The 20,054-nt window shown below is 38.5% G+C and overlaps 1 protein-coding gene across 13 annotated transcripts in view; it reads right to left on the bottom strand.

Moving 5' to 3' along the window:
* Nucleotides 1-1,116: 1,116 nt before the first annotated feature.
* The window catches only part of MBNL1 (muscleblind like splicing regulator 1), a 284,040-nt gene continuing 265,102 nt past the window's right edge, over nucleotides 1,117-20,054 (bottom strand). For 11 of the 13 annotated variants that reach the window (XM_033957829.1, XM_033957827.1, XM_033957830.1 and 8 more), the window contains 2 exons: nucleotides 16,700-16,774; nucleotides 1,117-4,479 (listed from right to left, as the gene is read on the bottom strand). In XM_033957829.1, coding sequence (XP_033813720.1) covers nucleotides 16,743-16,774 — 32 coding nt within the window. In that variant the 3' untranslated portion in view covers nucleotides 1,117-4,479; nucleotides 16,700-16,742. Of the gene's footprint in view, nucleotides 4,480-16,699; nucleotides 16,775-19,561; nucleotides 19,625-20,054 lie in introns of all 13 variants that reach the window. The other 2 variants (XR_004540587.1, XR_004540586.1) reach the window with 1 other exon arrangement.

Genomic DNA, 20,054 nt, shown 5'->3' with positions numbered 1-20,054 from the left:
TATGTAAAAAAAATTTTGTATAACGCGCAAGGGTATGCGCGGTTTGTAAAAACCACGTATAACGCACGCGTTATATGCGAGAAAATACGGTAACTATGCTGCTCATTTGCAGCTCATCTACATCTCAAGGGGGCATGTTAGAGGTGTGGTGTGGGAGGGATAAGAGTGGGCTTATGACCTGGATGTTTTTCTGCCATAATCACACATTTAAGAATACATTTAAAGCACAATTTAGATGTTTGGGTTTAGACCTGTTTTAAACAAAGAAAAACGGCCAAAAAGGTACACACACTCACTCAGTGGTCACTGACTCCCCCTCCCAATCCCCAGTGTTATGGCCAGTCCTAGTAGAGCGGCAGGCAGGTTTTTTAGTAGCCTGGTGGGTGGTGTAGTGAACCATAGAGATGGGGACTCAGGCCCATACTCTAGTCTAACCACTACCCTTGTAGTGGAGCATGTGAGCCTTCCAAACCCCATCCTAATCCCACTATACCCACATATAGTTGTCACCTGCAGGCATAAGGCCTATTGGCGTGGTGTATAGTTGGGTACAGTGGGTTTTGGATGCATTTTGGAGGGCTCATCATACAAAGGTGAGATGTGTACTTGGGACATTTTATGTGAAGTTCACTATAGTGCCCCCTAGGGTGCCTAACTGCTCTGCTGGGATATCTGTATGGCCAGTTTACTAAAACTGCTGACCCCTCCTATGTATATCCCAATAGCCCGTCCTGGGGCGTCCTTCATAGAATATTGTTCATTGCCAATTTATTTTCTTTTGGCATTCAATTTGGGGCATCATATATTGAATCCAGTCCTATAGTGGCTATCTGACAATGTATGATAAACTTTGAAATGAAAAAGGGGAAGAGAATGGGGACTTGTATACTGCCTTTTTATGGCTTTGGCATTTCAAAGCTGACATTCAAAGTGGTGGGCACTGGAGGATTAAGTGACTTACCCAGGGTCACAAGAAGCAGCACTGGGATTTGATCCCATAACCTCTGGGTGCAGAGGCAGCATCTCTACCAGTGAGCCCCACCTTCTCACCACTGTAAATTTATATCTGCATTCTCAAAGTCAATTAAAATAACTCTCCAAGTGAAATAGAAAAAATATAATTAAGAAAGAGAAGTTTTATTAGGGCAATTTCACTTTATTTTTCCATACAGCAAGGTCAACTATAGCAGTAATAATAAAAAAAAGCATAAAAACAAATTGCAGCCCAGGACAGAATACATAATTTGATGCAACTACAAGCAAAAAGTAAGTTTGTGATTACACAATAGTAAAACCAAGCACATCTGTCCTCTCAGCAGATGCTTTTATCAGCTTGAATTGTATGTAACTGAGTTGTGCGAATCCAGGAAAAATAAATTACCAGATCACAATTTAATTGTAACTTTGGCTTAAAAAGACTTGTTTTTGAGTTTTTCTGTTAGACAAATTAAAACATTTTTTCCCACCTGCTGAAAGGACAGGACCACTACAGCAGTTAAAAAGAAACACATAACATCTATAGCTATGGTATACTGTTTGGTTTGCCTGTTCATGATTTAGGATTGTTGTCAAAGTCAATACCTTTATTTTTTTAAATTTTTGTCTTGTCAACAATAAACCACTTAAAACTGTCAGAAATTGATTTTACTAATATATATCCTGAATACATTTTCTTTTTTTTGTTTACTATTATTATTTTGATATTTTAAACATGCACTAGTTTTGAATAATGTAAGGAAGATTTGATCTATGGTTTCACCGATGGTTTGACGTTAACTGTTCTATTTCTTTTCTTTTTTTGGCAATGATCTTCAGGCAGATTTGAAACCGGTGGCGTGTTGTCAGTCATGAGATCTTGGAAAAATGGTATATCTCTCCGGCTGAAAAATATCCTGGCAAACTACAAGCTGTCCACAGAAAAGCAAAGCAATTTTTCGAAGGGGTATGGAGTGCTAATTCTGTGCCACTTTTGCAAGCAATTATGCTCAGCCTGTCATTTTTTATTAGCCTTAACAAAAACTCCTTGTGATTATAGACATTTTTATTCAAAATAAGATCTTACTATTATACAGGTTTCTCTCTTTTTGACTATATACAGAAGTGCAAAAAGTCAACCTTCTCCCACTACTTTCCAACGTGCCAAAAGGCAGCATAATCAACCCTCAAGAGTTTGCACACTCTAGAATTCTTGTTGCGTAAACTTTGAATATTTGGATTATCAACAAAAAGTCCCTTGATTTATTGATTATGCAGCTTATTTATAACAAGGCCTGATATTCAGGGATTTCAAAAATATTTAAACAATATTTTTAACATTTGAAATGGATACAGTAGAAAATAAATTTTATTCTAATATCTAGGAACTAGATTTTCTTAAAATAACTAATTACAAACAAAATAATCATCAAAATATTACTCAATTGTCTGCCAGGACTGTTGCGATAGCAACAACTTAACTTCTTACTTAGCAATGATTATATAATTATAAGATATCCATATAAAAGGTCTTTGTTCTTTTAATGAAAACTAGACAAGAACGAACAATGACTGACATTCTTCTATTGAAATATTAATCAGTAAAATATAAATCATTTTGTTAACAATAATACGAATATTCATGACACTATATGTATATTCAAAACTGAGTATGTTATGAAGAAAAGTTTACTTTTTTACTTTTTTTTTTGTATTTTAAAAAGTCATCATTAAAATCTAATAAAACAAAATTCTACAAACTTAAAACAGTATTCAACTTGTAATAGAAAATGAAGCCAACTCAATGTAAGAAATAAAAATTAATATTTCTAACAAGGAAAAATAAGTAATATTCTATGAAGTAACCACAATAACATGTGAAGTCACCTATATTTTCTTAAACATGATTGAAATTACATTGGTATGGGTTCCAACCCGTAATGTAATAATCTAAGGCTTTAATAGATGTATAGTACAATCAAGAAAATCAATACATCAGTCTTACACTAGAAAGCAGTTCCCTTGAATGTAAAATCTTGCAGTAAACTTGGAAGTATGGAAAGTTCTAGAACAGAACTCCCGCTTCTTCCATTCCAATCTAAACTACTGGTGTTCTTGCCCCTACTTCAGCAATTTTAACAATTGCTGGAGAGAGCTAAACTTCGCTCTTCAACTACCTGCAAAATCTGAACCACAAAAAGGAATTCCTTTGGATGAAACCATGCTTCAAGAACTGAATGCACATCTATTATTTTCATTTTTAAAGGCTTTCTAAGGCTATAAGAAGTTAATTTAAAAGAAAAACCAAACAAAAATATAAAATTCACCTCACAACTCATCCTACCCTTTTGCTATTTGAATATTTCCATGTTTCATATTTTGGTTTATCATGCATCTCTTGACAGTGCTTTTCTCTCTTTAGAGTCACTCTGTTGATGAGTGACTTGGACGCAACATTTAAACAAAGGGAAACCCTTTGCTCCAGAACATTTATAGTCTTTTGACTTTTGACAGAGGCTATAAATAAATGCAAAATATGTTCCCTAAAGACTTGTATTAGGGTGTCTCAGAAATGGCTTTTCCCGTTCATCTTTGATGCACCATGCATAAATCTTATACTAAGGTGAATTTGTTTTTTAAACATATCCAGCAGGTCTAAATTGAGAAAAGTTATTTTTTTTTCTGCCCATGTACTGGTTATTTTAAAGCCAATGTTACCATCTCAGAGACAGCTTTGGCTTTGAAATTATCCTGGTGCCCTTTAGACTGATTCATATTAATACATAAAATTGTGGCTCTGAAAATAACACTGCAAGAATATAATACTCTAATTTGATGTACAGTCTATGGCACTTCATGAGGACCCTTAACACGGTATTTAAAGCCTATGATGTGCTTTAAAACATATGCAGCTGTGGTTCCGCTTGGCACATTCATCTCTGTCAGATAGCTCTTGTTCCACCTCTTACAGTCTATTACATTAAAAAATATTACCTTTAAACAAACTCTACTGTGCATGCACACTCTCATCTAGAATGGCAACTTTAAATACAAGGTGCACCTTTTGTTTATTTGTAAACCTCAAAAGAAATAAAATTACTTTTAAAAAAATCCATATCTTGGTCTACAGACGTACCAATACATGATAGATTTATGATCACACCATAGTCTGTCTTTTCAGAGTGCTATGAATATGTACGAAATGTGTATCTTTCGAGATGCTTGTATGCATATTTCTGTGCAAGAAAAGACAGAAAATGTTGTAGACTTAACACAGTTTTACCTCAGCACAGATATCAATTCAAGATACAAAGAATATAGGCAACAGTGTGTGCAATGAATATTCCACGGGCTCGTCCTCTTGTCAGCATGCACTAGGTGGATGTCTTACTGCTGAGGGATTCTGTTGTGGTGGCTGTTGCTTGATGGTATATACATTATGGCTAATGACTTTGTCCTGTGCCCTCCACACACGCACACTGTCCTTCTCATCTTTAGCATGATCTGCAGAAAAAAAGGGAGACAAATTAATATTTCTTATAGGAACCTTTTTTTTTTTTTTTTTTGGGGGGGGGGGATCTTTGGAAATACAATTTCAGTTTAAAATGCTGCACATAAGGATGAAATCAACAGGGCATAATTTTTGGGTTCGGCCTTTATCTCACTTCTTGCGGGTGGTTTTTTTTTTCCCAGTTCAAGGATTCTCAACCCAGTCTAGTTTTCAAGTATATATCCCCAATAGATATGCATATCCTATAAATACAATAACAATTAAAAAAAAATTGTATGCATTGTCTTCATTATATAATAATAATAATAATAATAATAACTTTATTTTTGTATCCCGCCATACCCGGAAGAGTTCTAGGCGGTTCACATCAATTAAACAAGGTTACAAGTGGTTTACAGCAGTTGAGCGGGGTTATGAGCGGTTCAATAACAAATTGATCAAAGTTGCCAGGGGGGGGGGGTGAGGGAAGGATGTAGAGGGGAGAGTGGGTGTTAGATAGAAGGGGCGTTGGGATCCTGGTCTTGGAAGAGGCGGGTTTTGAGTAGTTTTCTAAAGCCGAGGTAGTTGGGGGCCTTGAGGGCCATTTGGGATAACCATGGGTTTAGCTTAGTGGCTTGGAAGGCGAGGGTTTTGTCGAGGAATCTTTTAGAGTGGCAGAGTTTAAGGGAGGGGTAGGCGAATAGTTGGATTCTGCGGGAGTCCTTGATGCTGTGATTTAGGGCGAAGTGAGGGATGATGTAGCTTGGGGATAAACCAAATACTGTTTTATAGCAGAAGCAGGCGAATTTGAATAGGACTCTGGATTCTAATGGCAGCCAATGGAGTTTGTGGTAGAAAGGGGTGATGTGTTCCCATTTTTTCAGGCCGAATATGAGGCGGACAGCAGTGTTCTGGATCATTTTGAGTCTCCTGATGGTTTTTTTTGTGGAGCTTAAGTAAATGATATTGCAGTAGTCCAATATGCTGAGGATGGAGGATTGTACTAGCAGGCGGAATGAAGTTTCGTCAAAGTATTTTTTTATGGTGCGGAGTTTCCAAAGCACCGAGATACTTTTTCTGACGGTATTGTCCGTGTGTTTGTCGAGGGATAGATGTTTGTCTAGTGTGACGCCGAGTATTTTTAGGTTGTGTTCAAGGGGGAAAACGGATCCTTTTACTTGAATTGTGGTGTCTTTGATTTTATCTTTGGGGGTTGCTAGGAAGAATTTTGTTTTATCCGGGTTTAGTTTTAGTCTGTATGATAACATACAAATCTGTCTCATACATATTCATTGGATAACTCAAATTCTTAAAACCAGCTATTAAATCTTTAATACAAACAAGTATTATCTTAATCAATTCAATTTTAATATTATCTCCCACAATTCATTTCATTACAGTACAACTTACCAATACTTAGGGCTCCTTTTACTAAGGTGCGCTAGTGGTTTTAGCGCACGCGGGAAATTACCGCGCGCTACGCTTCTAGAACTAAGGTCTAGTGCGCGCTATTCCGTGTGTTAAAGCCCTAACGCATCTTAGTAAAAGGAGACCTTAATTTATTAATAAATATCAGAATAATTTAGTCAGTGAACCTAATCCCCGTCAACTCACACTCACTTCCCAACTTTCACACACATACTACAGTCATTGTGATTACTTTTATCCAAAACTGGATCTTAGTTAGTTCATTAGTCCATGATCATCTAGTCAGAGAGGCTTCAAACTGAGAGTTGCACATCAGTCTAGCACAGGGATCTTAAAGTCCCTCCTTGAGGGCCGCAATCCAATCAGGTTTTCAGGATTTCCCCAATGAATATGCATTGAAAGCCGTGCATACACATAGATCTCATGCATATTCATTGGGGAAATCCTGAAAATCCGACTGGATTGCGGCCCTCAAGGAGGGACTTTGAGACCCCTGGTCTAGCCCATGAGAATCACAGTTTCTTAAAAACAACCGGCAGGCCTCTCTGTCCTCATGATGATCCTGTTCTTCAATTCATAAAGCATTCAGCTCAACACAAGACTGTGTTTCGCCACCTGGCGTCTTCAGGAGCTGTATTTGCAAGGCTCACCAACATCACAACTTCACCAATAAACTGAGCATGACTTGAGCAGGACCCAGGGTTCGGCACAAGCCGGGATCAGCTGACAAGCAGGAAACACACCGTCGACCGGGAAATCAAACTGCATGACCTCACTTCCTCTGCATGAACCTTATGTCCCTGTTCAAACAACTCCCGTTCCAGTTATAACAACTTCCAGCCCACTTCTTTGTTGATCATGGACTAATGAACTAACTAAGATCCAGTTTTGGATAAAAGTAATCACAATGACTGTAGTATGGGTGTGAAAGTTGGGACGTGAGTGTGAGTTGATGGGGATTAGGTTCACTGACTAAATTATTCTGATATTTCTAAATAAATTAAGTACTGATAAGTTGTACTATAATGAAATGAATTATGGGAGATAATATTAAAATTGAATTAAGATAATACTTGTTTGTATTAAAGATTTAATAGCTGGTTTTAAGAATTTGAGTTATACATATTCATTGGGGATATCTTGAAAACTTGACAGGGCACGTGTGTTCTGAATACTGGGTTGAGAATATCTGCTTTAGATGCATTCTAAGTTTGATGTGTTTTTGCTTTGTTTATATTTTTGTTGTATATTCCTGGATACCGTACCAATTATCTTTTACTGTTATCTGCACTGAACTGCATGGTAAATGACAGAATATAAATAAATTTGTTATATTTTTGCAAATGCAAATCAAATCTATACACACTAATCTACTGGTTCATGCACACATAAGCATTTTTTGCACATACAGAAACGTTTAAGTTGCCCTAGTGAATTGAATGAATTGTAATGAATATACATCCTTAGCAATTAATATGGGAAAGCAAATGATAAAACTCCACAGTTTCTTAGCTATCATAACAACGTAAGAAGTAACATTGGGAAAAAATGTTGCAATTTCATAAAGAAACCGAAAAACAACAAACTGCAGGCAATGTACAATATGCAGGCGTTGTTTATTAGTGGAAAAAAATGCAGTAAAATATACAACCTTTTTACCAACCAAGGGAACCGACACAGTCCGTGTTTCGGATAACACGCCTTCCTCAGTGGTCCATGGTGGTTAAGGTATGAGACAAACCGCATAAAAAAACCAAACAAACGACTATATTGAACGAATGTACTCAAGCGAATCCATTCATTCAATATAGGCATGTTTGATTTTTTTTATGCGGGTTGTCTCATACCTTAACCACCATGGACCCCTGAGGAAGGCGTGTTATCCGAAACACGGACCGTGTCGGGTCCCTTGGTTGGTAAAAAGGTTGTATATTTTACTGCATTTTTCCACTAATAAACATCGCCTGCATATTGTACATTGCCTGCAGTTTGTTTGTTGTTTTTCGGTTGCTGTTTGTTTCACTGCAGACTACATTGAATCTCTCTTTTTCTTGCAATTTCATAAAGAAGCAGAAAAACCTTAAGACTAAATATAAGAATCGAGAAATTCAGATTTTGTTCTCGGCTTTTGTTTCTTGAAAATAAGTGTAAATAAGACATAAACCCCCTCTTTAACAAAGCTGCACTAGCGGTTTTTCACACCGGCGGCAGTGGTAAGAACTCCAACGCTCATAGAATTCCTACAAGCGTCAGAGTTCTTACCACCGTGGCCGGCGCTAAAAACACTAGCACGGCTTTGCAAAGGAGGGTCTAAGGGCTCCTTTTACAAAGGCGCGCTTAGTCGCTACTTAGTGTTTGGCCACAAAGAAAAGTTATACAGGTGCAGATAATATAGCCTGTTATTTCCAGAACTGAAATAACGTATTCTCAAAGGGGCTAATTCTACGGTGCTTCTTAGGCGCCTAACTTACGCCTCCACCCTTTTACAAAGCCATGCTAGCGGCTGCTCCAATGTCCATAGGGAATTAATGGACATCAGAGTGTTTGATGAGCGGCTTTGTAAAAAGAAGCCCTAAATTGGCAAAATACCCTTAACTGCCTCAATAATTGGTTCAAAAAAATTTAATTGGGTGATAGGCTTCTATCACAATGCACTTAGTGGGACCTACTGCCCAAGTGGCCATTTCTATGGGTGGAGTGCGAGTTAGGCGCCGCCAAGTACGATTCTCCAAAAACTTAGGCACCTGAAATGTAGACATTAAAGACCCTCGCCTACATTTCAGGTGCCTAAGTTTTTACCGGTTTCACATTTTATCACCACTACTATTCATAACTTACATGCATTCTTAATATACCCCTCATTATTTATAGGACCCCTGAAGAAGACTTTTTGTTGAAACGCGGACCGTGTTGGGTCCTGTATCCCTAGCGGACTAGGTCCTTTAAGGCTCTTATGTGGATGATTTATTTTTATGTGGATGGAATTATTTTATGTGGATGATTTTAGTGTACCTGTGGAACTTTGACACTTTCAAATAAAGTCCATTTAGGAACATCGACACCCAGCAGAGTTTTTTTTAGTTTTCTCTGGATTTTCTTCTTTGTGGATATTTTGGGGTCAATTCCTTTTGTTTTTTTGCCTAAGTTTTTACACAAGGCGCCACTAGCTATGATTCTATAAATGATGTCTAAGCATGACATGCGGCCGGCACCTTTTTTTAGGCACCGGCTAATTTAGGCGCCGTTTATAAAATCAGCCCCAAAGTCTTTATTCACTGTAATATAGACACATTTTATTATTCACTATTAGTATTTCTACAGTAATAAATCATGTTCATAGTTCTTGGAGTAATAAGTTCCACTTGTTACAATTTTTTATATTTATTTTTCTGACATGTCAAAATGGTGAAGGTTGTTGTTGTTGCAACCAGTTTAGAGGGTAGATACTAAGGTGTATTATGGCCATAAAGCACATTATTTGTCTCTTAATGAATGTTAAAAGGCAACAATGTGCAATTTATTATTATAAGGCACTGTGGGACACATAGCAATGAGATAGAAAGCACCAGTTCAATACATAAATTGAATAACACAGTTGGTGGTGAACACCACAAGCTGTTATTCTGGGAAAAATAATGCCAGCAAAAATTTGGAGTTATTTTTTCTGGCCAGAAGCATTGGGTCATGAAGATGACATCACCTTCACAGCTTGACCCAAAGCATTTGTACCACAAGACTACCACTAGGTGTTGCTTATGCCATTTTGAACCCAAAGCCACCTAGAGCAGGAGCAATGGGGATTGCTCCTGCTCCAATCTCACCAGACATCAGGGATTTTGCAAGATAAGAATGGCATATGATTGGGGATCTCTGTGGATAGTTGGGGGTAGGAGGGCAGCCTAATGCCTTATCCCTTTTAAAATGTGGCCTAGTAACCACATCTTAAAGGGATGATTTTGCAACCAATGTTCCCTGCTAATATTTATCATTTCAATAGTGCTGCCAGACGTATGCTGCATTCTACATTAAACACGTAAGAGACAATTCCTGTCCAACGGAGTTTATAATCTAATCAAAACAGACAGCTTGTGAAGTTGGCTAATTGAGCCATCCCAAAGTTATCTGGTTTGCTCTCCGGAGAGTTGGTTGACTATCATGTCTTTCCGTAAAGCTCTGATACTGACTGTAATAGATAGCAGCGCTGAACAGCAGTGAGTAATTTAAACACCGCAGCCTGCATTTAAGTAAAAAAAAAAAAAAAAAATCAAACAACCGCTGCATTTGAGTATTAGGCAGAATGACATGCCCCTGAGAATGGCTCTCTCTATGCAGGTGAATGTGTGCTCATTATGAAATATGTACACTTCTCCCTCCGTATTCGCGGTTTCCACAATCGCAGTTTTGATTATTTGTGGTTTTTTGACCTCTGGCTCCTCCCACCCGAATGAGGTCATCCATGGTTGCAGAGAAAAATTTTGACGCGTTTTTCCAAGCACCGATTTGCAGGGTGCACAGAGAAAATAACAGATTACCAGTCTCTTTTCAAAAATCAGTCAAAAGAGACCAAGTCGCACACATTTGCGCTCTCCCCAGTCAGCATGTCTCCCCCTTGTCCGGTATCTTTCCTCCCCCTTCCCCGGTAGGGTATCTTTCCCTCCACACTCCTACTGTGACTGAGATCTGGCATCTCTCGCTCATTTTCAAACCCCATTGGTTCAACCTTCAAACCTGTCTCTGAGGTTGCGAGCGGCAGCCCTGGAGCTTTCCCTCTACTGCGTCCCACCCCGCCGGAAACAGGAAGTTGAGTCAAGATGGGAGGCGGAACGCAGCACAGGGAATGTAGTTGGGTTGGAGGGGGAAGCGGGGATGAAGTAAGGTTGGAATAAGGTTGAGCTACCGGAACGCAAGATTGTTATTCGTGGTTTCACCAAATGCGGGAGGGTTTTTAAAAGAAAACCGCAAATAAAATCTGAAAAAGTTATTCGTGGTTTTCCAGTATTCGCGGTCATGTTGAACCCCTAACCCCCGCGAATACAGAGGGATAAGTGTACATGTTTTACCTAGACTTTGGGAAACATTAAAATAGTTAGATCTACCACATTACTCTCTCAGCTACCTGGGTACACTTTGCGAAAACTGAGGGATTGCTATTCAGTGGCACTCATCCAGGTAGAACGGGACTTACAGGGTTAAGTGCTGCTCACTGGGACCAATCAATAATAATGGTGCTAAAATTTTACTGACTACCGTGACACTATCTGAATGGTCAGTGGGCAGAGCTAAGGTACTAAGCTATTTTCAGATTGGTACATGGATAACTATCTATACAAAATTTGAAGGGCAAAGAGGCTGCCCTGACTTTATCCAGGTACCATCCCAGTATCCAGATAAAAGTCTACAACTGCTTAATATATAGAAATTGAACATCAGAATCCTGGAACATTCCAGTCCTGAATATTTGGGTATAAAAAAACCTACAGTAGCTGGTGTTTAAATCACGCTGATTGCCACGGGATGAATTGAAATGAATTCCCAGCCGATCAAATTTACCCATTCTACACGAAGGAGTGTGTATGTCTCTTTGTTCTTGAACTTTTAGTTCCCTTCTGTGCCTCCTGAGCCTTCCTTCAAAAAAAACCACCTGGTGCTTTTCTTCTATTTCTCTTTCCTAGGGTTATCATATGGCTCCAGAAAAAGGAGGACGGATTGAGACATCCAGGTTTAACTTCCATTGCTTTCAGTGGAAGTAAAACCTGGATATCTCAATCCGTCCTCCTTTTTCTGGAGCCACACATAACCCTACAGTCTTTCCTTTCTTCCCTTTCCCATCTAGCCTTACTGCAGTATCAGAACACAGTATGCATGTAGCCTGAGTTCGACCATTAGATGGCACTACTCTACAAAGATTGAGTCTCCCTTTTCTAGAGCTCTGGATATTGTTTCTACAGTAACTCTAGCTTCTTGCCACAGTTCAAGAATCTATAAATGATGGTGGGGGTGGGGGGAAGGGGGTTAGATGAACTGCTACTGAGTCATCAGAGCCATGAAGGTGCTATTAAACCATCTTTTCTATATTTTAGTTCTGTGAACTAGACTTCGTACTGGTCAAAAGCCAGTGCCAGTGCTGTCCTTGTATTTAGCCAATTCTTCATAGCTGTTTGTTATGTCGTGAGGAGGTGGGGTGAGACATGTTTTTCTTTGTAATATTCTGAAATGTTATAGCACAAATGATTTGGTTCAAAACACAAAATGTTAATGTTACTATATCTTGAAATCGCAATACATTTTTATGTATCGGATAAGTGCTCGATTTAAATATTTCTTTGCAAAGGGTAAGAGAAATGAAAAAGCGAAAAGGCTGATGAACTCCACCTGGAACTGAGGCTCAAGTGAGACATCTGGCAGTGTAAATTGAGATTGGTAATCTTAACATGATCTCCCTGGCCATATGCTTAAAAATAAAATATAACAAATCCACAATATTTAGAATCTCTGAAACTCTGGCAGGCTGTGCTGAAAAGATACCAGAGACGTCCTCTACAACTAATTCCAATGCTATAGAGGCACTCAAAACTAATTCTGCCTGAATTTTGGTTTTATTTTTTAATCTCCAGAATCTATACAGATTGGAATTTAGAGTCTCTTATATTTTCTGGACAAAGCCATCTTTGACAAACCACAGAATGTTAAAGAACTAGATTTTGGAAAAGAGAGGTGTCACCTGGTATCCCCATTAGACTGGAGTTAGAAGCATGGAAGAAGAATGTGCTGCATATGGCTTTTCATGATACACTGTCAATAGCGTGCAGGACATTGGCGTGCCGACAATTCTGCTTCGTCAAATGCGTACAGGGACAAGTGGACACATGAAGGGAGGGGAACTGTCGATGTGGAATTGTAAGTGTAGTGGGGGAGGGGGGTTGTGGCAATGTTGTAATTCAGAGCGCGTCGGTATTGAACACCCCCCCCGAGCGCATCAATGTAAAGGTTCCCCTCCCCCCCCCCGCAGAGGAACGAGTTGTAAGTGCTCAGAGTACGCGTTGTAATTTTAGTGGGGTGTTCCCCCCACACACCCCTCAAGGAGAGTGCGAGTGTGTATGGGTTCCCCCCACCCGCATCAACAAGAGCGTGATTGTAGTGGGGTTCCATTTTCCCCACACACACCCCCAACTTCAGAGCACAAACAGGAAGGCATAGGGTGGCGCGCAAAAGTCAGGGCGGAATTGTCGGCGTGCCAATGTCCTGTGTGCATTTGATAGGTCACCTGTTTCATTAATGGCTGCATCTATTTCTGCAGTTCCAAGCAGTAGGGGGAGCCCTATGAATGCATTTTCAGACTTTTGCAGCCTTACCCCATAAAGCAAAAAATGATGTCTTCCATATCTCTGGAATTAATATTCAAAAGACTTATCTCTGTAAAATGGGTTTTAGCTGGCCAAACCTTTATTCAGTTAAATTTGTGCAAGTAAAAATGCTGCCTTGCATATATGTAGCCTTGTTTAAAAAGGCCCGGGTCGGCCCATTCCAAGGACGGGATTTTAAAATTTACAGTTAGCGAGATATTCAAAGCCACGTGGCTAAACTTCTGCTGTTTACTCTGAAGACACAAATTCTATTTCTAAATCTGAACGCACACTTTGAGGGAACTCTACTCCGAATTTCCGGTGTGAAAAATCGTTGTGACAGATGCGAGGTTCCGAAAGAAGGCAGAAACAGCAGATCCACATGAAAACACATTTCCATGCCCGTTTATAGACGTTTTTCTGTGCAGATTTGCAAAGGGGTGTGGCCCTGGAAGGAGTATGAGTGGGCTAGGGGCATTTCCTTAAAATGTGTGTAGTGTTATTAAATTCATGGAGGGGGGATCCACACCCAACTTGCAAGCTGGGACTTACACCTACAGCATTTTATTTGGTGTAACTTCTTGTCCAAAGTGGAGCACAAATCCCTATATACGCTATATACTATAAAGAGCACTGATCCTGGAACACCCGTTATAGTGCTGATATGTTTTGGTGCTGAACTTTGAGAACCATTTATAGAAATATCCCCATTTTGTATGGTTAGATTTATCAGAGTATTTAGTTGCGCTTTTAACTGGACAAGTGGCAGCTAAATACCTAGATAAGGACTATTTTATTGAAAAGAGAATGAAGGGATATACTGACCACACCTCCAGTTACTGAACAGGCTTTGCAGTTACCGCACTTTAATTATTGCAATTGAGGCCCAGTCCCTTGGACACCCAGAACCGTGTACCCAAATTTGCGCATACGCCAAAAATATGAGCACAAATTAAGTAATGAGCCAATTAAAATTAAGTGCTAACAACCAAACATTGATGTTAATTGGCACTCAGGTTTTAATTATTGATGTTAATTTTTATTATTGATTTTAATTATTGATGTTAATGTTTTAATTATTGATGTTAATTGGCATGCAGATTTTAATGAGTGCCAATTAACTTCAATAATTGGTTAGCACTCAATTTTAATTGGGTCATTACTTAATTTGTGCTCATATTTTTTGCGTAACAACCTAAGGAGAGGGTTTCTCTATAACCCTCCCCACGTTGTCTTCTATATCACAACTGCTCAATATCCAGAATCTTCAGACCCTCAGAGGTGCCACCAGATGCTCAATAGTATAGAGATCTCATAGCAACTGGCTTTATGCCCCCTATCGTCATCGGGTCACATAGCTTTGCACACAAAAAATCTTTAAAAACTAATTAGTCTATGTGACCCGAGGACGATAGGGGGCATAAAGCCAGTTGCTATGAGATCTCTATACTATTGAGCATCTGGTGGCACCTCTGAGGGTCTGAAGATTCTGGATATTGAGCAGTTGTGATATAGAAGACAACGTGGGGAGGGTTATAGAGAAACCCTCTCCTTAGGTTGTTACGCAAAAAATATGAGCACAAATTAAGTAATGACCCAAGTAAAATTGAGTGCTAACCAATTATTGAAGTTAATTGGCACTCATTAAAATCTGCATGCCAATTAACATCAATATTTAAAACATTAACATCAATAATTAAAATCAATAATAAAAATTAACATCAATAATTAAAACCTGAGTGCCAATTAACATCAATGTTTGGTTGTTAGCACTTAATTTTAATTGGCTCATTACTTAATTTGTGCTCATATTTTTGGCGTATGCGCAAATTTGGGTACACGGTTCTGGGTGTCCAAGGGACTGTGCCTCAATTGCAATAATTAAAGCGCGGTAACTGCAAAGCCTGTTCAGTAACTGGAGGTGTGGTCAGTATATCCCTTCATTCTCTTTTCAATAAAATAGTCCTTATCTAGGTATTTAGCTGCCACTTGTCCAGTTAAAAGCGCAACTAAATACTCTGATAAATCTAACCATACAAAATGGGGATATTTCTATAAATGGTTCTCAAAGTTGTAACATCTGTTATTCTATAAGGCATGGTGCCTAACAGAGAATGACACAGGGACAAATTTTTCAACGTCCCCCGCAGGAACTCATTTTCCCGTCCCATCCTGGTGAGTTCTTTTCCTGTCCCTGCCCCATTTCTGCAAGCTCTGATTAGCTAATGATTAGCTGATTAGCACGTGCTAAATGCTAACGCGACCATAGAATATAATGGTCGCATTAGCATTTAGCGCACGCTAATCGCTAGCATTCGGTAAATCGATTAGCACGTGCTAAATCGGCTAGCGCACCTTAGTAAAAGAGGGGGTAAGTTTGCTCCCTTATATATTATTACATGACCAAATTTTGAGCGCCATTTTTTGAATCCAGCCTAATAAGTGCAGAACTTTTACTGCACTTCAGTAAACATTCTTCTGTATTCTAAATTAACCTACATCATAAAGAAAGCACCAATTGTGGAAGAACAACCCGTATGCAATGAGAACAACCTCTTATGTGGATTTTTAGTCATTAATAAAAAGCTACTGAATAGACAACAATAATAATAATATTAATAACTTTATTTTTCTATACCGCCTTAGTCAAAGTGACTTCTAGGCGGTGTTTCCAAGATATGGGAACCTATTCAACATTACTCTCCTTAACTGTTGTCTTTCCTCTAGTATCTCTTGATCTCGACTGTATCCAAACATTTTCTTTTATTCCTAATTTCGGGTGGGATGTCCGTCCCGTACCCTTTCTGCACTCATCATTCTCCCTTTTTTTCCCTCTCGTCATCAGTCTTTTCCCTCCACCTTTTACTTGATCATCTTCTCCTCTATCCCCTCTTCTCTTCTTTCCCTCATTCTAATTCTCCCCTCTCCAGGTTTTACAGTGGGTTCTCTTGAGCCTCCAGGTTTTCCCTGTGTTTCGTTTTGTATTGTACACATCTTATATATCATATTAACTGCATCTTGTATTTTGTACTATTTGGATATCTGGACGGTTCTTTTGAGCCTCCTTGTTCACTTGTTCATTATTCCTTTTGTTCTTTATGTTTCTCTGTTTTTGTTCTGAAAACTCAATAAATATATTTGAAATCACATAGAAAGAAGGCTGGACAATCAGCGAATTACAAAATGCAAGAAGAAGGATGTTACATAATAAATTGGAGAAACATGGGGAAAGAATACATGAGAGAAGAAAGATGTTACATAATACATTGGGGTTATGAGGGGAAAGAATACCTGAGAGAGGTCATCTGATTAGGCAAGGAATTTGCTTTAAAGAAATGCATACTGCAATCTGAACGCTTTCCAGGGTTACGCGAATAACCTCTGCAAACTGAAAGAGAGGCTGTGCAGACTTACAACAAAATGAATGACTTTAAAGCTAGGTGATAGTGAATTAGAAACTTACTGTTTGGTGAGAGAATGTCTACATCTGTGTAACATACTTGTGGCTAGTCAGATGATCTGTAGATATTATGGGTATCTATAGATAAAACATTTCAAAGATGAATATGACATGTAAGCAAGCTAATCACATATTCATTTACAAAATAAAAATGGTTACAAAAATACAATTGCGTGACTAAATTGTTGGTCTTACGATTTTAACCAATGGCTTACATACTAACTTAAATACTAAGGGCCCCTTTTATCAAACTGTGGTAAAGCTTTTTACCAGGGGCTAGCGAGGTAAATGTTACGATGCTCATTCAACTCGTATGAGTGTCACCAGCCCGCGGTAAACAGCTCTACCACAGTTTGATAAAAGGAGCCCTAAAATAGTGATCTATAACTATTACATAGCAACTTTAAATAAGTGCCAACAGCTTTCCAAGAAGTAAAAGATGTTACAAATTACAGAAGTTCATGCAGAGCATTCATTGGAAAGAAGTCCTTTTTGTTGGCCTACACAAAACTGTGATGTCAGAGATTTTCCTCACATATCTTAAAGTATGACAACAGCTTCAACTGATGCCACAAAAGGTGAGGTTTCACATACATGTGGCCCCTTTTTACTAAGCCGCAGGAGCAAATGCCACGTGGCAAACGCTCCAATGCCCAGTCAATCCCTATGAGCATCGGAGCATTTAACGCATTGGGCCGTGCTATCGGGCTTAGTACAAGAGGGGGGGTTTATGAATTTAAAATATCAAAAAGAATTAAAATAAAATACTTTTTTTTGTATTTTATAATTTTTTTTAAAATTTAAATGAGAATCTATCGATAAAAAAGATAAAAAGAAAAGAAAAACTGTGAACAATGATTTAAAAAAGCGCCCTGTGGCCAAAAATTATGCTTTGTTGCTGATAGAGAACCTATAGTATATTCAATTTGATAAACAACAAGGGGCTCCTTTTTAGCGCACACACAAGATTAGTGAGCGCTAGCCGAAAAATTACCGTCTGCTTAAAAGGCGGCGGTAGCGGCTAGTGCGCACGCTAAGCGCACGCTAAAACCGCTAGCGCGCCTTTGTAAAAGGAGCCCAAGATCTCTTACAATGTGACTAGTCAATACATTATCTGTATATAAAAGGCCACTTTCAAATGTATGCATTTGTTTAACCAGACAATGTTAAGGGCTTAGGATTATAAGCAAAAAATATTTAAAGATTCTCAATCAATGTTGTAAAACTTAAACATTAAACTGACCTTCCAGGTGGAGACTTCTAGTTGGAGCCTTAAATATTGAGAACTAGATATTGTGCTCAGTAAAACTATAGAAGTCTAGCTTATTGGAAATGGTCTCGATGCAGAAACAAGGTGGTTGTAATTCATTTTAATATATTAAAATTGCAAAGAATAAATATAATCTGAGTTTGTTTGGTAAGAAAATTACTTTCATGTTTTGGCCTTACATCTCACGTTGACTTAAGGCATCTGATGATGGCATATAAGCTATTTGAAGAATATTTCAATAATATTTAAGACATGTAAAAATGTGCAATGACAAATGAAAATAGAGAAATAGGGTCATTTAGGGGGAATTCATTGAGCAGTGTTAGGACCTTAAATTGTATTATTTGTCCCTTAATGCTATTTAAATGGCCCTAATGTTGCTTGACATAAAAAATACCGTGACAATAGGTTAAGTGGTAATGGGATGCAAAACATACAAATGTATGTTTTGAAGCTCATTACTATACAAATATCCTAACTCGACTTTTATTGATACACCAAAAGTGTTAGGGCCAAAAAATCATGGCCAAATAACCCCAACTTTTTACCTGAGAAATATGACTTCTAGCAATAGTCAGGCAAGACTATCACTGGGGGCACCATTTTGGATGTGGCACTGGACTTGGCAGGAGCAACCGGTCATTGCTCCTGCCCGAAGACCACCAAATACTCCCCATGGTCCTCCAAAAATATCAAGGTAGCACTTTGAGGGGGCAAGGGCTACCTTTGAAAAGGAGGATGAGGGGTTTGAACTTGGAGGGTTGGGATAGGCTTTAAGCCAAGGAGGGGCCTGGAAGCCAGAGGGGACCCTGCTCTTGTGTGCCGAGAGCAACGACACACAACTTTCTGGCCTAATGCTCCCAGGTACATAGAATAACACTGCTTGTGAAATGGCTTGCAAGCAGCACTATTTTTTTACCACTGAATTCAGTGACCTGTGGTATCGGGATCCCACATATTAGTGAATCTGGTGGAAAAATCAAGGTGCGGTAAAAGGCAAAATGTTACCACACTGTGAAGAATTCCCACATAAGTGTTACTTTATTTGAACCTCTAACAAAGATTGTAAGCTTTTAGGGATAGAAACAATTTTACAGTACATTACTCTTAAAATACTGTATTTTTTATTTGAAAGGTAGGGCTAATTAAACAGAGGGGCTTCCCAAACAACCAGAAATCTGGAAATCCAGAACCAGTTGGGCATGTATGAGATAAATGTTCATATATTGGTCCACCAATATATGCTACCTTTACTCATCCATTTCTATTATCCAAGAGTCACTAAGGAGCCACCAGACTTGCTGTGGAGTCACCATATCATTCATAGGAAAAGGGACCATCAAAGTAAAATGTAGAATCAAATTGATGATTTTTAAAATGATTATGAATTATTTTTTTATGTAACCATAGCTAAACAATTTAGAGAATGTTCAGTACAAAAAATGGCAAGAAACAGAAATGGAAGTCAAGTTTTTAATTCCCGGAAGTAAAAACAGATTTTTAGGAGTTAATCCCTATTTTTCAAGTAGTATATTTTTGCAAATTACCGCGTGGCACAAAACTAAGCTTCAAGCATATAATGAAACTTTTCATACCATGTTTTTACCGCCGCAGGACAGGATGTTGCACCCAACTGTGTAGAAGCATCAAGGATTTGGCTGTTGAAACATAACGACCTTGAACTCCAACTAATATAGATGCATGGCCAGATCTTAAAGCCTTTTGCAGGCATGCAAGCTGCAATTTATGCCATTAAATAGCTGCAGCACTAGGCAATATATCTATCTGCTTAACGATAGATATATTTAGCTTTCTGAATTTTGTTACAGTGCTTTGCCAACGTGATATGAAGACCCAAGACAGATAAGCATGAAATGATCCTAGCTGGGGTGTGTAGCAGAAGCTGCCTCTTTAACCTATGCAGCAGTGTGCATGAAGCTTTAGAAATATGCAACCTATTTTTTCATGCTTTCAATTATATTCATTATTTAATGTCATAAATAGATATTCAGCAAAGGTAAAATAAATCTGAAATATTTAATCCACATTAAATACTTCAATGTATATATATATATATATATATATAAA

This window comes from Geotrypetes seraphini, chromosome 9 (genome assembly GCF_902459505.1).
Source record: "Geotrypetes seraphini chromosome 9, aGeoSer1.1, whole genome shotgun sequence".
Taxonomy (NCBI): domain Eukaryota; kingdom Metazoa; phylum Chordata; class Amphibia; order Gymnophiona; family Dermophiidae; genus Geotrypetes; species Geotrypetes seraphini.
This window is presented reverse-complemented; position numbering and strand designations above follow the sequence as displayed.